The 18064-nt window shown below is 45.0% G+C and overlaps 1 protein-coding gene across 1 annotated transcript; it reads left to right on the top strand.

Annotated features, from left to right (window-relative positions):
* Positions 1-13117: 13117 nt before the first annotated feature.
* On the top strand, positions 13118-13351 carry T265_00377 (hypothetical protein; the record flags this gene model as incomplete). Its single annotated transcript, XM_009164122.1, has 1 exon — positions 13118-13351. One exon carries the CDS (start codon positions 13118-13120, stop codon positions 13349-13351), a length of 234 nt encoding a protein of 77 aa, XP_009162386.1.
* Between the last annotated feature and the right edge of the window lie 4713 nt (positions 13352-18064).

The following is an 18064-nucleotide window of genomic DNA, read 5'->3' as shown; positions in this document are numbered from 1 at the left end:
TACTTACTTCTTGTTACCCCCATAGAAATCCGTGCTGTGACAGTGACTGCTTCCCGCTCCTACAGATTGCGTCATTGTTGATTGTACGTTTTCTTAATTCATGAAGCTTACTAATCCGTTTTTCTGTAGAACCACTTCCTGTCAGTCTTCAATATATCATCTGCTGCCCCACGTCTGTCTGCTCCTATTGACTACTGGCTACGAACTGCGTATAATCTAATAGTCGCAATCGTCCTGTGAGATCCTTAACCGTCCGGATCTTACACCCTTCACAACAGTTTGTTTACTTTATACGGAATACAGTCGCTGAATACCAATATTTTAAAGTACCGCTTGACAATAGGTGCTCCAGCACCGTCCCAATTCATCTCTGGAACTGGTAAAAAAGATATTGAAGTATACCTAGAATCTCTGTGAACAGACTTTTGTTGTCGCTTTATACAAATAGTTTAGTCCTAATTGGTGATGTTTCTGCTAACTTGAAGGCTTTTTAGACGGCGTCGTCGGTTAGGGGTCAATGAATAATGTCAGAGTATATGCTGCGGTTTGTCAGCTGGTCTCTCGCAACATTGTGTTGGTAATATGTCGAAATATTGGCAGCTCGGATGAGTTCATTGGTTTTTTATCAGGCGGTTGTTGATCTTTTGGGCAAGTTTGGCACTTGACTTGTAAACGTTTCGCTACCATACGAGGAGACATCATCAGTTTGCGGTGCGTCCAGCTGCTTATTTGTCTAAAACCATGTCAGGGGTGGGGCTGAGGGTGAATGAGGCTTGTTTAGCCGTAGAAACTCATGACCATATGGACGTCCTGAAACAACAGAATCTTCAGTTAAACTAAAGTGCAGTAGAGTGAATCTGATGCTTTGTCTCGAGCTGCTTGAACCGTCCGCATTGCTCATCAATAATTTACAATTTCCGACAAACAACAACAAATGGAATTATTCGGACTCTATTAGTATGCGGTACCTACAGAGTATAAACAATTTTGATGGCGTATGGGTCTGTCATATTAAGATCAAAGGGATGACATCTAAGGCGATTGTGCCTGGCCCTATTTTCTGCTTACTGGTAGCACTCTGTTGTAATAAACATACACTTTACGTACTTCAAACGTTTGCATTCTATCATCCGTATTCTGGAAATATCGGCTGCTTCACACTTCTCGTTCCAGAACCCCAGCATGACCTCAGAAAACCTGCCTCCTATTTCTGCAGAGCGTTGAATGGATAATATAGTATTGTATATCCGAATGATTTGTTCTGGTCTGACAGGCATTTAGATTCTCCCTTACAACCTATTCGCACAACTGCAAGCTAAGAATATCCGAAACCAAAGACGACAAAGTAATTAGTTCAACTGCGCTCGAAAAAATCCCCAGCCTGTTACTTTCTACCAACTCCTCAATGAGCAATTTCAGGTTGGTAACGGACTGTGTATAGAAAGTTAGATTGCAACGTATATCAATGTGGAGTTTGGTAATATGCCCACTACCGACTATTCTCAGTAGGGATGAAACAGCTGCACGATGATTATAGGCTTTTCAGCATAGAATAGCCTCACTTACAGGACGAAATCTCCAAATCCCTACCGTACTACCAACACATACTATTCCAGCAGTAATGAGTTTAGGTCCTTCTGCCAAAGTCCAAAACCAATTTCTGACATCAGGTCCTTCCAAAGTGAATATAGTTAACAAACAACCAAATATGTCGGTTCAAAAAGGATAAGCTTTGAGAGCGAGGTTAGCGATTCCACATACGCTTCAACTGGTTGTGGCTTTTCTAAATATTCTAATTGTAGATACCAAACATTTTATGATAACCATTCGGTGGAAGACTATTTCTGTAAAGAGACTCATTGATAAGCACCTGGAATGGGGCATTGACATCATAAGTACTACACTGAAAAACTGCATAAAATATCACCACTGATGAGTAGTTCACACCCAACGGAGTAACTACTCCAGTGGCCAGTTTTTAATTCACAGTGAATTCGTAAATTTTCTCCTCTGTAATATTACCGATCATTGAATTGAATAAAAACCACTCGGGCGTACCAACGAAGACAGCTTTACCCTACTTTATACTTCCTCAGTGGTTGATGATGCCCCAGCACACGCGTAAATGCGCTAAAACCTCAAGCGAACCATGACTTCCAAGCAGCCAGTCTAAGGGTCAGGCACTTCCAAGTAAGCAGTGGGCAAATGGCCTTAGATCAGACTCATTCGTCGCAACGAATCTCACAATGTTGATATCAATGACTCACCATAATAGACAAGGCTGGCTGATGAGCCAAACGCCGTCAACGAATACGCCGGTATCAGAATGCTACATGTAAGGCAGTGCTGATCATGTACTGACCAAACCGTGATGAACAGACTCTTACGGTCTGTATCACTGGGCCCAGTTGGGAACTGCATATCATGAGGAGACGCACTACGCAAAAAACAAGTATCTCAAACAACTAGCATGAAACTTGGAGCTCTTAGGTAAAACCGGATTTCGAGTGAAGTTATTGAAACGTGAGTGCCCACCTCTTGGCAGAGAAAAGTCACGGAGATTTAATCGAAGCACCATGACATGTGAGTGGAGTGAAATGCACCATAATGAGCAGCCTCATGAAGTGGTATTTATAAAAATGGTACACATTATACCCGTGCAACAAGCCTCGAGTTACCATGCAACACAAATATCCACGCCGGAAGACATTTGGTGAAAGACGTTTTGCACGATGATGGAGGCGAGAGAGCAAATGAAAGTGCGAAAATAACTTTGAATGTTAATTTCCTAGCAAAGGAGTGAGAATTCCGGGACGCGTAATGCCGAACAGCAGAACGTAGCTACGCAGTTCTATAATAGAAGCAAATGCGCGGGCCATTATAAACAAGGCGATGAAACGGGTCAAATTGGGAGCTCAGTAATCGCACAATGGAATTCAAATTTCGAAAGTTATGGCGTGTCCTTGATGCACTAAAGCGACCGGGCAGTTGGGTAAGGAGTACCAGTACAAAATTTTAAGCCCAATTTACCAATCCTGGAGTCTCGGCGATGCTGGGAAATTATCTCACAAGACGTTCCAGCCAGAGGCGTGGTTGCTTCAGTGAACAGTGAAATGTGGTGAGCTGCAAAGATGTGAATGTAGATTAAGACGTTTTTGGCTTGAGCACATATGCAACAAAATTCAACATTTTAGCTCAGAGAGTTTTCCTCCATTTATAAAGGTTTTGAAGCTGAGGGCATCGTGCGGACAATCGGCACCGTCAAAGAGCGTGCATAGGACTTCAGAATGAGGAACTGAAACCAGAACTAGAAAACTGAATCTGTGCGCAATTCGGGAGCACGATGGTAACCATAGACACGGCAGCCACACACTTCAAGCACAGGTTCTATACATGTTTCTTTCCCTACTATTACTATGTTTCACTTTGGTTGCGCCGAGGGTTTGATGCGGTTTGTTCCGTGGCCTATAAATCGAGTACCTGTGCAGTCATGAACGCATTACCTGTGCGTGACAAAACTCGTTTTTGGCCGTGTTTTGATATTACGGTTATTTACATGAAGCAATCCTGACTCACACACCAGATGGCTTGAGAATATATACCAAGCTCTGAGCCTGGTACATACAGATGAAGGATGTAAATCAATTCATTACTCCCTTTTCATCGTAACGCATCATTCATAAAGTTCTTGGTTGTCACGACTGGACATAACAAAAAAGACAACTGAACGGTGAGCCGGTAAAAAGACCATGCCTGACTGTCTTGAAACTGAATAAGAATGCAAATATATAGGCTACTTTGTAGGTCTTATAGTAGGTATCCGCTGCTTAAGTTCGCAAAGTTCCAGTCGATGTAATTACCCAGTAAACACATTGCCACCGATGGCCAACGTTGGACATCGGTGGCCAGAGATGGCTAACTGCTGCAATGTCGTCACTACTGACAACCGTCACGCATAAAATCCGGATATAGTAATTTTTTTAAATGCCTTCTAAAATTCGGGAAAACAAAATGAATGAGATATTGGATCCCTATGTAAAAAGTCATTTTTAAAACATTTTGTTTTACTACACGGTCAATTAAATTTTTAATTGCGCTAGGTCCGGTTCTTGCTAGCTGAGTCATTTTCCGCTCGCTCGTTGCTATATTTCGTCCAATGTTTTGACAACAAGTTTGTCAATAAGTGTAAACGAAATGTGCCGCAGCCAGGCAACGGGTTTTGATTACTTAACTTGTTCTTAGAATTGTGGGCTCGGTGCAACTGAGAGATAAATGCGCCATGGGTTCGGAAGGCAGGAACTTTCCTCCGTAATCTCTCTACCATGTGGGCGCGGCAATATGTGGGGAGCGTCGATACCGGTGTAATAATTCGGAAAATGAAGGAAGGCCTCAGAGAACCCTAAGACAACACCACATAGGTAGTAATTTGGAGGATATCTAGCTACATACCTCCTTTTAAGGCGCAGTGATTCCGTTGTGGGAGCAACATTAGCAAACATTTCATACTCTTTCTATCGTGAAGAGCATGCGCTATGCCCTGGTCCGTCAAGTACAAGCGTATGTTACCATTCGTTCTGCGTCAGGACCATCCTGATTTTCTAAAGGACCCAAGAACTCTTCTCTGCACACCAAGAATGACAATATCTATAGCTACTACTTGAGGTGTTTATGCCCATGTTGGACTGTGAATGGGTTTGCCTAAAGCCTGGTTGACAGCTAACGTGCTCAGCGAATTAGGACGGCTCAACATTGTGCCTAATATCTATGGTGTCAGTCAGCACGGGCCGTCGAGGAAACAGATCTCACCAATTCTCGTGACTGCATCGAAACAAGCGAGAACGAGGCCATTTGTAGTTGGTTTACTTTGGTGGTGTTCCGAAACCCCTGGATGTCAATGCCTATCTGCAATGCACGATAAGTGAACTGCAGTTGTTTTTGGTTAGTGGTTTTACTCCTCCAAATGATCTAGAATGTATGCCTGTTCATCTGCCAAGCATCCTTTGTAGCGAACCGGCCAGGTCGTTCGTTAGGCAAATCAAATACACTCCGGCTATTATGAATGTGACAGGTGTGTCGTTCATGGAGTCCGGCTTAGAAGAACGATGACTTTTCCACAAATGGATGCCCGCATGACAACAGACGCCGACTTCTGTTCAACATTCGGTGCCAAATATCATGTCGGTGTCACCCCATTTGAGCGAATACCAACGGACATGATCAAGTCATTTCCCCCTACTAATATGCATTTGGTATGCCTAGGCCTAAAGAAGACTTTGCTGGAACTTTGGGTTGATGGTCAAGCGCGTCGTCCTAACAGACTGTCGCAAACGCATAGGACGGAAATTAACCATTACCCGTCCTCTCAAGGAGAGTGGGCTACAGAAAGCCACGGACTTTCAACAGTTTCTACACTACTTAGGAAACTGTTGTACTTGTAGGTTTAATTGACACCGGCATTTACAGAAACTTTCTTGATTTGTTTATTGCTCCGTATTTATTGCCCCTTATGGAGTTATGGACTGTTTAAATTCTTTGACTCTGAGCGATTTGGGGTTTGATGCAAAGGATGAGTTTTTAATTAGGTAAACAATCAGTCGGCGGACGTTTGATGACTACGATTTAATAGAACGCGCACTAGTAAACAAAGAGATCATGCCTTTGAAGAGTGTCACGCGCGCTGTAGTGGTCATGGACACGTTCTGTATACTTGATAAAAAAAGCTTAATCAAGTGTTAACACATCATTCGAAGCCTACTTCAAAGCCGTCCGGTTCCGTACAGTGCTGAACCCCAGCGATGGCGCCTCACACACGGTGCCACAAACCATCTTTGCACAGCGCTACCGTGTCCGCGGGAGGTTATTTTTGGTGATGATCAGTCCGTTTTTTCAGGAAACGAAATAACTAGTGGTGCAGAAAAACGACGAATCTAGAGTACTTCTAAGAAGTTCTCTTACTTGACTCCTCCACGAGGTTTTCCATCCCCTGTTGAGTAATTTGATGGCCACAGTTTTAGTTCATTACCAATTTTGTATGTAGTTCAAATTATGGTCATCGGTCGTCTGAGGCTATGTAAACACTTCTGCGGACCATTGAACAAACCAGTGACTCCGGTAAGGAAACAAGCAATTACGATAGGTCACTTGTGCCCGGTTACCCAAACAAAAAATAGCCCGTATTCCGCCAGCGTTTCGAAGGAAACCTTAATCATTTTCATCTATTCATACCACGATGAAATGCGTGACGAGACTGTTTAAGCAGAGGCCCTTCGAAGTGACTAAATGTCACTCTTTTATTGCTCAGTTGAATACTAGGAGAAACGTCGGATCACTTTGAAAAGCTGGACATACGGATAAGGTATTTAGAACTATGCGTCATTTTGGATACGTCCGCGCAACAAAAATGGAAGAGCAGTCCGGAAGAGATTATCAGAATGGCCAAAATGGAATATTTGAATACGAACATTCAGTGAGTACCCACAGCCTGGCCCACACTTTAGTAATAAGGACCTTTTCTCTTTCAAGATTGGCCCGCTCCTACCCAGACCAGCAGTCGGGACATGCCGCGTGCTCCGTCTGCTCCGGAGTTCGCAGATCATCTGGCCTGGTTAAAGGGAGAAAATGAGAGACTCATACCATGCGCAGAGTTACCAGGGCCAACAATGGGTTAGGTAACTGCTATATATCGAAATTTGTCACTTTGGATGCAACTTACTCTCGGTTAGGTAACTGCTATATATCAAAATTTGTCACTTTGGATGCAACTTACTCTGTGACCGCGCATTCGAGTGTCGCAGTGGATTTCACTGAGGAATCAACTCAGTCATGGTTCAAGGGAGCCTTTGATCAAATCCCTGAAAGCTGGAAGCTGCGACGCGGGGATGCCACCTGGCGGCTCATCGAAAAAAATCTATGATGTCATAATATTACTAATAAATTTATATTTTTCACTAAACTGGTAATCCTCCGACGATGCAGCATGATGTCGTAGGGACGACGCGGTTGTTAATTAGCTGCGGCGTTCAGTAACAATACGCATGCCGTGAGGTTGGGTAATCAGAGTGGCTATTCAATGAAGCAGTCAGTTAACCAGCGAAAATGCCCCGACGAAGTTGTAGTTGCAACCGTTAGTCTGTCTACAAAGGGCTTTGAAAAAATTTTAAAGAAGCCATGAAAAAGTTCGCAGCAATTATTTCGGGTTGCCAAATTTGGCTGTCCTTGGCCACCAGCGGCGCCAACGGTGGCAAGCGTGACGAGCCACCCCTATTTGCCTCCCTTGGACAACGATGTCTACCGGTTGTGCCACCAGTGGCGTGTTTACTGGGTTTTGGTACAATGGTCGCCCCAAGTGTGGTTTTACATATCCGTCCCTTGCATAACGTATCTCGTTGGTCTTTGTCCATGCTTCAAGGAACAGTTGGTTGAGCTTTTAAACTTAATTTGCAGATAAGTTTTTCGAACTAATAGCCTCATTGTTCTTTGCCCCGCTTGGAATACGCCTTCTTAACCCGTAAAATAACAAAGAACGCATACGTATACCCCAAGGATCCTGCGGTACTGACACTTTTACCGCTCCCCACGAGCTTTCATTGTCGTTTACATGCGCCTTCCCTTTTTGAGAGAATGAATAATGATAAAGATTACTTGTTCACACAGTGCCAACGTGTGCGACTTCTCAGGTTCACGAAGACGGAACAGAATGAATCATCTTCTGCGGAGCACTGCCCCACTTGGGGCATCCCGTTTTGCTTTGGTCCATACCATGTGGCCAGTCGCCAATACCCTTCCAAATAAGCTAGTTAGCTGAATTCAGAGAAGTGCTGAGAGTGAAGCATGTGGTGCATTAAGACACGGACTTAGTAGTCCACAAGTCAAGACCCGCATATCGGACAAAATGGTTCAAATGGAACGTGTTTTTGCAAGAGGCACCGATCATTCTTCACTATCCCGAGCACTCACTCTTAACAGCATTCGCAGCGGGAACGAAATTATCCTCGACTGCACCACAGTGTAGCCACAATCTATTATAGAGCTACGCTGGTCCACGAAGTGCGTAACAAGAACTCCGGAGGAATACGATGTTTTGTGGATTAATCTGCAAATACGGGGAGATATAATCTTCCAGGTGTGTAAATTAGTACAAGCTGATTGGCTGTGCGCCCACCTGTTGCGCGTGATCTGCAAACAACTCGTGTATCCGAATCTATCAGCACCGAAAAAAATTTCCACTCATGTGGGGAGTTGATAAACTATGTCATTACGCATTTCAAAAACAGGCACATTAGCCTTTCAGTATTAACCGAATTAGATCGATTCTCAATAAATACAATGTTTTCAGGGTGACCACTTTGTAGTTGAGAATGTATTATGCGTTTCCCTGCAAATTGTTGGAATGGTTGATTTGTTTTAGTGAATGAACCTTCAGGGCCGTCGATCGCCTCAAGTCGGAATACACTTTCCAATGAAGCAGGATTTGGCGACTTGCGGTTAAACATTAATCGCTCACAATAGAAGAATTTCTGCAGCTGTAATACTTCATGCGACCTGCGAGAGTCTACAATGTATTCGCAGACTCAAAATCTATGGTAGTGTCACCTTGTTGCCAATTTTTGTCTTGCATCTTCTCCTTAACCGGGGTGATGCCGAATCTTGTGTTTTCTGACCTCAAGGATACCCGCTTCCAGTAATCGCGGCCGTAGACACATACAGTGTATTTGGGTAACCCATATTAGTTTTGGGGGACATAAGGCTTAAAGATGAAAACGACCTATGCTAGTACGTTAAGTTTTTTTTCGTACGCCGCTTGCTAGCACTGTGGAATTATTCCGGTCCCGCTAACCGACGGTAGAGTTCATTATTGCGAATTCCGAAACATACAAACTTTTGAATATCCAGCCCCGAGATGTTGCCAGATAGTTTGCGGTTAGAGATGGACATAGTAGGTTATAATAATAATAATAATAATAATAATAATAATAATAATAATAATGATAATAATGCCAATCATAACGCCTACCATTGACGGAAACCCGCGGACTGCGCCTACCTGATGAGTCTCAAGAACGGCAACATCGGTCTTTGGCAGTCGAGGAGTTTTCAGCAACCATGTAAATAACTTCCTTTATGATAAAGATTTCCAGTCAGACGTCAAGCCCCGGTGCAATAAAATTTCCCTTGAACAATCCACTGCTCAACGACGATTGCTGTATTTACGAGTTTCAGGACCTAAGGTTTATCAACCACTCTGTAAAGTTATTTACGTAGACCATCGAAAGATGGCGGTACTCGCAAGCAAGTGTAGAAGGTATACGTTGCCCTGGTAGACCAATTGAATGAACACTAATGGTGGATGGAGAAGCATCGTAAAAAACATCTCTGAATGCCTTACTGTCCCGGAAAACCTGGTCGCCGAAAAGATAGAACAGATAGAGGGAGGTCACATCGCCTGGTAGAAGAAGCACGCGCATTTGCTGGCACATGTGACAACAGTCTGACGGTACTTGAGTATCTGCATATATATAACTGTAACTCAGTTATAAGCGTATATTTACCTCACTGTGTTAATCCCGAAACGGTGGTAATGCAGCCTTGGGGGCTGCGGTCCTAAAACGAGGGAAGATGCTTACATAGTGATTTGATGGACAATGTTTAGAGCGTAGCCGTCGCTTTCTGGGATTTTCCTCCGGTCGCAATGATATGACGTTTGTGTTATGTCTTCTCATGGGCAACTAAACCTACCGGATCCCCTTTTGTACGGCATGCTTTAGTGTGTCCAAATGATGCACGCGGTATTCAGGCGTCCGTCTGCATCCCTCAGACGGTTATTGGTCACATTACTAAAGCGGACCATGTCGGATCGTATGTGCGCAGCCCATCTGCGGGTAATATGCAATAAGTGGGGTATGAAGTGGCAGACGAGTAATGGACCGCATCAACCACGGGCATTGTCGAAAACTGGGTGTTAGTATCATGAAAGCTAGAAAGCCACAGCATAGATTGGGTTACTTCCAGTGTCTATGAACAACATATATAAATGTTATATGATACGTAGGTCCGCCATGATGGCTTTGCAAATATGGGAATAGCACAACATGATGTCGCAACCGAACGCTACTCTCGCCTTCCGCATTTGTGCCGTTGATCTTTCCATGACAAAGTACCCCGACCGATACTGTTTGCCCAGCATCTCTTTGAACAAGCCAAGCCAGGAACAAGATGTTTTCTTCTCACAAAGACATGAATAGCTGAATGTCCGGTACACACGTCATCTGTGATCAGGAAGGTGTACAGTGTGAATCCACGGATCAGATATTAGTTACTTCAGAAAAAATCACACAAATCAATCTGTTGCGTGTATTACAAGGACATTTGCTACGTTGAGAAAGCGTCGGAAAAGCTCTATTGCTGCTATCTGATGGACCATATTTGGCTGAGCGCACCACCCCGGACTGCAACACCAACAATAGACTGGACTCGCTTGTCAGGATTGTAGGCATATCATCCGCCAAAACGAAATCCAATTATTCATCATTTACGAAACGAAGATAGTTGACACGCACAGCGGTAGTTCTGTATGTCCTGAGTGGTAAAAATCTTGTCGAGTTCATCATCAAAATACTGCCACAGTTCACACGTCGGCGTCCCGCACGTCAGCAGGGCCACGATAGTGCCCAAATCATATCCCGTTATTCGTCGATTTATCAGTGGTCAATCGTAAAAAAAACTTGAAGACCTTATGACTGTGTTCATGATAATAAAAAATGACTGCGAGCTGAGTACCATGTCTATTCAGAATAAACCGCACTGGACAGCTAGGTGGGTCTTGTACCGTTTGTCATTAGTGAATGCGCTCGGCCCACAAGCTTCTTCGGATTTCTCGGCTTCTATTTGACGCCTTCACAAGTAAACATTATTATTGTTATTACCCAAAAAGATGAAAAACCGTTCAGTCCCAAATTTCTTAACAGATATACCGGAAGCCATATCTGAGCCAGCCACGCCTTGGAAACACAATGCTCTTTTGCAGAACCTTTGCAGGCGAAGTAGAAATTTCTACATCAAAATGTATTTTGTTGTATGTGTTCTCAGACAAAAAATCATTCTAATTCGCCATCATTTTTTGCATTTATTTTAATTAATCCCCTTTTGAACCTCTTGTCAGATATTTGACTTTAAAATTGCTTTGCCGTGGCTTCCAAATTAGCTTCATACGCGTTTGTTGAGAAATTTTGTGGCCATATGGTTCTCATTCTTCAGAGCTTTTGGAAAGGTTTTTGAATGAATACATGAAGGATAACTATGTGTTATTTGCGCGTTCATCCAGTAATCGAAGCACCAACGCTGTTTCGCATTACGAATGGATGTACTACAAAGCCAGCACGCGGCATGCAAGACGAAAAGTCGAGGAATCCGGAAAAGCCAGTAAGATGACTATGTTTTCCGATATAAAACACTACAGGAAGCACCGGCCGTCAAGCGTGGTTTTACAAAGGAGGCAAAGGAACTATTCTGCAGTCACCATATATTATCTTGAACACAACCATAATTTGTCTAGCTTTTTGTACGGTCAGCTTCCAGATAACCGGCGGCTAACCGAAGACGGGTTGGGCGCCCTCGCGGCCCTGCTGAAGTATGGAATATCGTCTTGTGAAATGCGCCAGTTTGTGGCCGATGAATTCGGCAAGGTCCTTACCACGCGGGATATACACAGCTACCGCCAGAATTGTTGACCGGCTCTGTTGAGTAGGTGCCGCCTAGTTGGGTTCTATTTTGGCAGAGTATATGCCTGGCAAAACTTCGGGCGACAAGACGCGTGAATGTGAGGCAGTCAGAGGAAGGTCAATATGGCCACATATGCTTCTCCAGATGGCAGCAGACAACACTGCATTGACGCTATCCAGGTTCAGTAAGCGCAAACGGAACGCATGTGACCAACAATTCGGGGTAGGTCTTTTAAATCACCTAACATTCGACTTATAGATAAAGCTGTATACCTTCCTGATAACAGACGGCATGTGTATCCGGTGTACGGTTCGTATGCGTTCGTGGAGAGCGAACAGTCTGCCCCTGTATCATCCGTTATATTGACAATGAAATTCCCCACGTTTATTCTGTCCTCATTTGGAACTTCCGCCCCACTTTTGTGTTTAGTGTGGATATATGAACTGACGTTTGTTTGTCCCTACCACTTCACCCATTTGAGGTCGTCCGGCCATTTGTATCTGACTTTGCACGTGTGACTGTCGCACGTGGGAGCCTGTTTGCCCCCTTGCTTTGTACTTTTGTAGTCCAAGCGGACATTTTGTTTTGGACGCGTATCTACTGTCGGGGTTTGAATAAATTGTGAATTTCTCTTACCCTAATAGTACCGTATAGAAACCCAGCTCCGACTTTGTTTTGCCTACCCGTAGGTTCTGGTATTACGCGTCACTCAAAGATACCGTTCCAACGTTACAGCCCCTATGCATAAACTGTTCGGCACACTCTAGGAAATGATGGACGAGCGGTATCCTGTTAAGATCTTCATCAGGGCAAGTTGGCGGCGCAAATGCGTGCCGCGCGAGTCGAGTTCGGCAATGGCGTATTTTTGGTCACAGAGGCATTCCGCAATCAGCCAGCATATATTCCACCGAATGGTTTGCCTGGACAATGTCGTACAATTGGTTTTTGATATAATACGAACGCAGATTCGGGCATCATCTGCACCTACCGCGCCGTACGGACCCACGATTTTTCTCCCACCTTAGGGCCCACTGGTTGTATGTCACCCGGAAAGGGGCTGTACACGCACAATTCGAAGTCATTCACGTTGGTTATGTGACGAATAACCGTCTGGAGAACGCCAGTGGTCGTCCTAAAGACTAGACACAGAGATAGCGCTTTTGCTGTAAAGATTTTGTAACTCTCAAATGCGTTGTGGTGTATTATGGTATGTTCAATTGGTCTATGTTCATTTTTTGTTTTACTACTAAAAAAGAGTCTATTAAACCAGGAAATGCGTCCCTGGACCATCCTAGGTTTCAGTATCACTCTCAGTCGCGTATTTCAACAGCTTTTCTGGAATATGACCCAATCCTGGTTACCGAATACACCCTTAAATTTTTTAAGTAGGCAGCTTGGTATGTCCACGAGTCATGCGGGTGCAGCCAAGTCGTGCGGTGGAAGCATCCGCAAAGCCGTAGACGTCGTTGCCTCTATCCTCCTGCTTTACCACCTCGAATGCGGGGCACCACCCAACATATCGACGGACACCATGGACGTTGCTGTAAATAGGTTGGCGGAAGTCCACAGTCGCAGATTTTATTTTGAAGATGATTTCACCTACAGAATCAGAGAAAATCGTGATCTCTCGTGATGTTCTTGCAGTCATCTTGGGCGATGGGCGTTTTTTACCCAAGAACCAATATTCTGTTATCTTTACTTATCAAATGGCGTTAACCTACGTTCCTGAGCGCCTCAAAGAATGATTCACAAAAACGTGCTACTCATACGCTATCTTCTAACTCGATAAGTAAATAGTCTTGAAGAGATTAAGTTTATCGGAGGCTCCTCCTATATGATATTCACGCCGGCATCACCAAACTCAACTGGCAGGCTTCATTATTATGTCACTGTCAGACAACATGGCACCACGTTCTAACTGTCGCTCAGAGTGACTCACAGATTTCGCATAGTATTCGGTCTCAAAGTCCGAGGGGTTATCCTATGCTACTGTGCGTTGTATTTTCAAACCTTGGCCTAGCGACCGATCTTTCGAGCCATACCGCTTTACTTGACCTGGGCTGCCCAGTCCAGGTCGTCTTCGCTAGTCATGTTATGCCAATCATAACCGAGCCAAGATGGAGCCCGGACATGAAGCTGCCGTAAGTACAGTCACCCAAGGTAGTGCCAAATTTTCATATTTTTCCCTTTTGATGGGATGAGCGTCAGCCGGAAATTCTTTTTCTCCACACCCTGCCTTCAGGCTTCTATTCGGACAAACATTCTAGAAGGTCCAACGGCCGGAATAAACCATATTATTGGGAGTCGGTTTGCCGTTTGTAAGACATCCCGCATGTACCAGAATAGATCTCTTTAGTCCTGCGCAATCACAGAGACGGTGCAAGTCCCTCGGCCTTGTCCTATTTAGCCGCGAGGCTGCCTGAGATTGTTTAGCTTCACGAGAGTGGTGAAAAAACGTTTTTCAGACTGTGAGCAGCCATTCATTCGCATCTGAAGCCCCAGAAAGGAACTGATGATTTGTTTCCTTAAAGTCGCATGGCCAACAAAGGGATAAAAAGAACTTGTCTCCGAAGCAAACAGAGAAGTGGAAAGCCTCCATCCTCCCTTTTTTACTACATCAACGAATTTTACGTCGGGTCAGACGCTTCACGGACGCGTCGCTTGCGCATTTCCAAAACATGAACGTCTAAGGAGAGGCAAGTGTCCCAAGGAAATCGAAATGTACACATCGTCCCATGTTATTTTTTGGACCGATAGATTGAGTGGATTACCAAAATTATGTGACCAAACCCATTTTCTTGTTCTACTACGCACGGCCATTGCTGTTAGCACCACAGTGACCCGCAGGGAGTTCATCAATACGGACTTTGTCAGGGTGTCCTCTGTGTAGGTTGATATTCACTCAGCCGTTCGGAACTGAAATTAGCTCTTGAATGTCCCTGATTTTGTGGCGTCCACTACTGGTGCACGGTCATCCTCCTTTGCAAGGCCATGAAGTGTAAACGAACGGCCCGGCGTGTGATTTGACCAGGGCGAAAAGCACACACACTCATTGTAGCAAGAAGCTAAGACAAACATGTGATTTTCGAAAACTCGAGTGACATAACTACGGCTTTATGGAGTAATACAAAGGATCAAATCTTTCACTAGATTTCGTTCACGTGAATGGCACAAGTAAAGAAGGGTGTGCCGCTGCTCCTACCGATCTCAGTGCAGGGCAGTGATATTGCAAGTGCGAGGATTCACATAAAAGGCGTCCGAATGTGCTATGTTCTGAGTACCCGGTGCGGTGCGAATGGCCATCGGAGAAGGTTATTCCACGCACCGACTACCCGAAATGAGAAAAATTATTTCCTCATAAAGCTGTGTGAATTGAGCTTAAAAATCTGCTCACCATGCCATCGCATGGGGTTAGTTCACGGATTCAGGGATTCACGGATTGATGCACAGAATCGAGGCTTTTGCCCAAGTTTCCTGGATCGATCTTGCGCAAAAAGTGACACGGGCTCGCAAGAACAACTGGAAGGTCGTTCACGTAGATGAGAAACAACAGTTGTCTCAGGACGGGACCTTGAGGAACTCCAGTGGAAACCAGCGCTGGAGAAGAGTAAGTCGAGCCTATTCTCACTCTGAATGATCTGACTGATAGGAACGCCTCGATCCAGCGAAGGAATTTTCCTTGAATCTCGTAGGACTCGAGTTTGTGGAGCAGGGGGACGTGTGAGACCCTATCAGGTGCTTTTGATAAGTCGAAAAATATGGCATCCGATATGAGTCTTTCGTCCTTGGCTTGGGTTAAGCCGTCCATAAGCACGAGAATGTTTGTCACGTAAGAACGGTATGGAAGAAACTCGTGTTGAGCTGGAGATATCGAGCTGCTGGAAGTAAGGTGATGTAGGATAGCTCACTTCAGAATGCGTTCCATCACCTTGCACGGCAAGCTGGGGAGGCTTATAGGCCTGTAGCTGCCAGGCGATGGTCGGTCATCAGTTTTTGTAGATTGGTGTGACAATCGCTTCCTTTCAAGCAGAGGGATGGCGACCTTTGTCAAGCGACTGGAGAAACACCAGGTATAAATGGTTTTTCGGTGTAGACGATCTTTGGATGAATCTCGTCCGGCCCCAACGCGCAAAATGGGTTGATCTTGCGCAAGGGTTGACGAATGTCCCCCACCGTGAAGACCAAGTCGGTTAGAGGCTGTTCGTAGTTACGCCTTGACAAGGGTGAAAGTGACGAGGACGCTGAGGCTAAATATAGACCTACAGAGTGTTCTCTGTAAACCTCAGATACCGCCGTTGGGTCACTCGTCAGTTCTGCGTGCCTATCCGTCAAGAAGAACTCGGATGGCTTGTTTCTGCGGCGATGTCTCATGTATCTCAACCGTACGTTTTTGTTTTTCCGAGTGAGGTCTAGGAAAGTAGCTCGTTTTTCTATGTTCCATTGACGGATTTCTGATGTACAGCGGTTCCGCATTTTACGAAATGCCAGCTCGTCTTCTGCGTCCTCTGTATCGGCGTTTCGAAAAAGAGTTGGGACCTTTTTTCCAGAAGTCGCCGAATCCTCTTTGGCAGCCTGCAGCTCATCCCAGTGCGTGCTGGTTTTCTTAGGATGAACATCGCGTCAGCCTCGTGAACTTTTTGGACAATAGCCCCATATAATTCTTCCACCGAAGCTAGTCCCAGTTTAGCTTGTTCAAGAAAGGTGCGCATTCTTGCGAAGTCTGCGCGGCAGAAGTCTCGAAGCCACGTTTGAGGTTCGGGATTTCTGGCCCAATCAAAGGTCAGCAAACAGTGGTCGCTATGTCCCAATGGAGCGTTAATTGTTACCTGATCAACGGGTTGTTTTTCGTCGGTGATGAACAAATCCAGGAGGGTTGGTAGTTGGCCTGCGCGGTATCGAATTCAACCACGTCTGCGTCCCCATCCAACCTCACCCCTTCACTTGACTTCCCAACAAAAGTGCAACCAATGAGTCCGCTTGTTCTCAGATTGCACCATATTTTTGAGACTGAACTTGCCGTGTTACCCCAATTCGAATTAACCCATCTCCACCCCCGCTTTTGCTCGTTATGACTTCGGCCATTTACCCAACCGCCCAAGGTCACTCATGGCCAGCGATGGTTTTCCAGTTTTAGTTCACGTCAGCCGACTGAGTCTTTGAATTAGTCGGACCTCATGGCAATAGTTCCCTAAAAGTTGCAAAAGAAACATTATTATTATTTAATCGCGTACCTCCCACTGTTTATTACATTGTCCCCTTTTCGCACAATCTCAACTACCCGCAAATCCCTTCATCATACCCTGGCCTGACTGTAAACGCAAGATCAGGCCAGACGGTATGCCACCCACAAGTCGAGAATATGCATTATTATTATTATTGTTATTATTATCTGGTAGGTGCAACGACATGTCGAATCCAAGCGCTCTAATGAACGACTTCAATCAGCGCCGCTGCAAGAAGTCTGCTTGATTCGATGCGCTGGAGCTCCATCCAGGAAAACTTTGGAGTGCTGAAGTCACCTACCAGCAGGAGATGAGTGAAGTGGTAGTTGGAGGAGAGTTGCTCAAGGGTTCGTATAGGGAATTGGTCATCTTCAGGGGGCACGAGGGGCTACGGTAGATCACACAGGAGAGAAGAGAATCGGACCTGCGCAGCCAAATTCGGACTCACAGTGCACCGCAGAAAGGTGCAGGAGTGGTGTCAGAGAGGAGAAGTGGGGTTGGCCGCATGTAAGTAACCCCACCAGCTCCCCTCATTTTGAGTCAGCTCGAAAAATAAAGTAATCGTCTATCGGGATCGTTTCAGAGACATCCGGTGTGAGTCAGGTCGCTGTGAGTGCGATTATAGACGGTTTTTCAAGGCAAGCTGACTGTTTATCATCGCCGAGTTTGTTGAAAAGGCTGAGGCATTTTGTAGACAAGCATTTCAACACTGACTCTGCTGCCTCCGAGGGTGAGGAGCCGAAAGTTGAGTGATCAGGAGGCTGGCAGACTTAATAGTTGTGCGCCGGGTTTGAGTCTCAGGCTCCAAATGGGCCTCTGGGACAATACCGTCTGCTTCCTGTCTTCGTGGTTTCTAGGGATGGTTTTCGCTTGCAGGGTTTTTTGTTCGCCCAGTGCGGACCCGGTTTGCTCGGGCCTTTTGGCTTTGAGGGACGGATTTTTCCCCGTGTTTTTTTACATCAACATTCAGAAGCCTGCTGTTCACATGTTTTCCAAACATAGTGTTATTATGTATTTCGTAAAATGCATTTCGTAAAAGGCATTTCGTAAAATGCGGAATCGTTGTAAGTCAGAAATCCGCCAATGGAACATACGAAAACATGCCACCATTCTGGACCTCGCTC

The sequence above is a fragment of the Opisthorchis viverrini genome (genome assembly GCF_000715545.1).
Source record: "Opisthorchis viverrini unplaced genomic scaffold opera_v5_3, whole genome shotgun sequence".
NCBI lineage: Eukaryota > Metazoa > Platyhelminthes > Trematoda > Opisthorchiida > Opisthorchiidae > Opisthorchis > Opisthorchis viverrini.
This window is presented reverse-complemented; position numbering and strand designations above follow the sequence as displayed.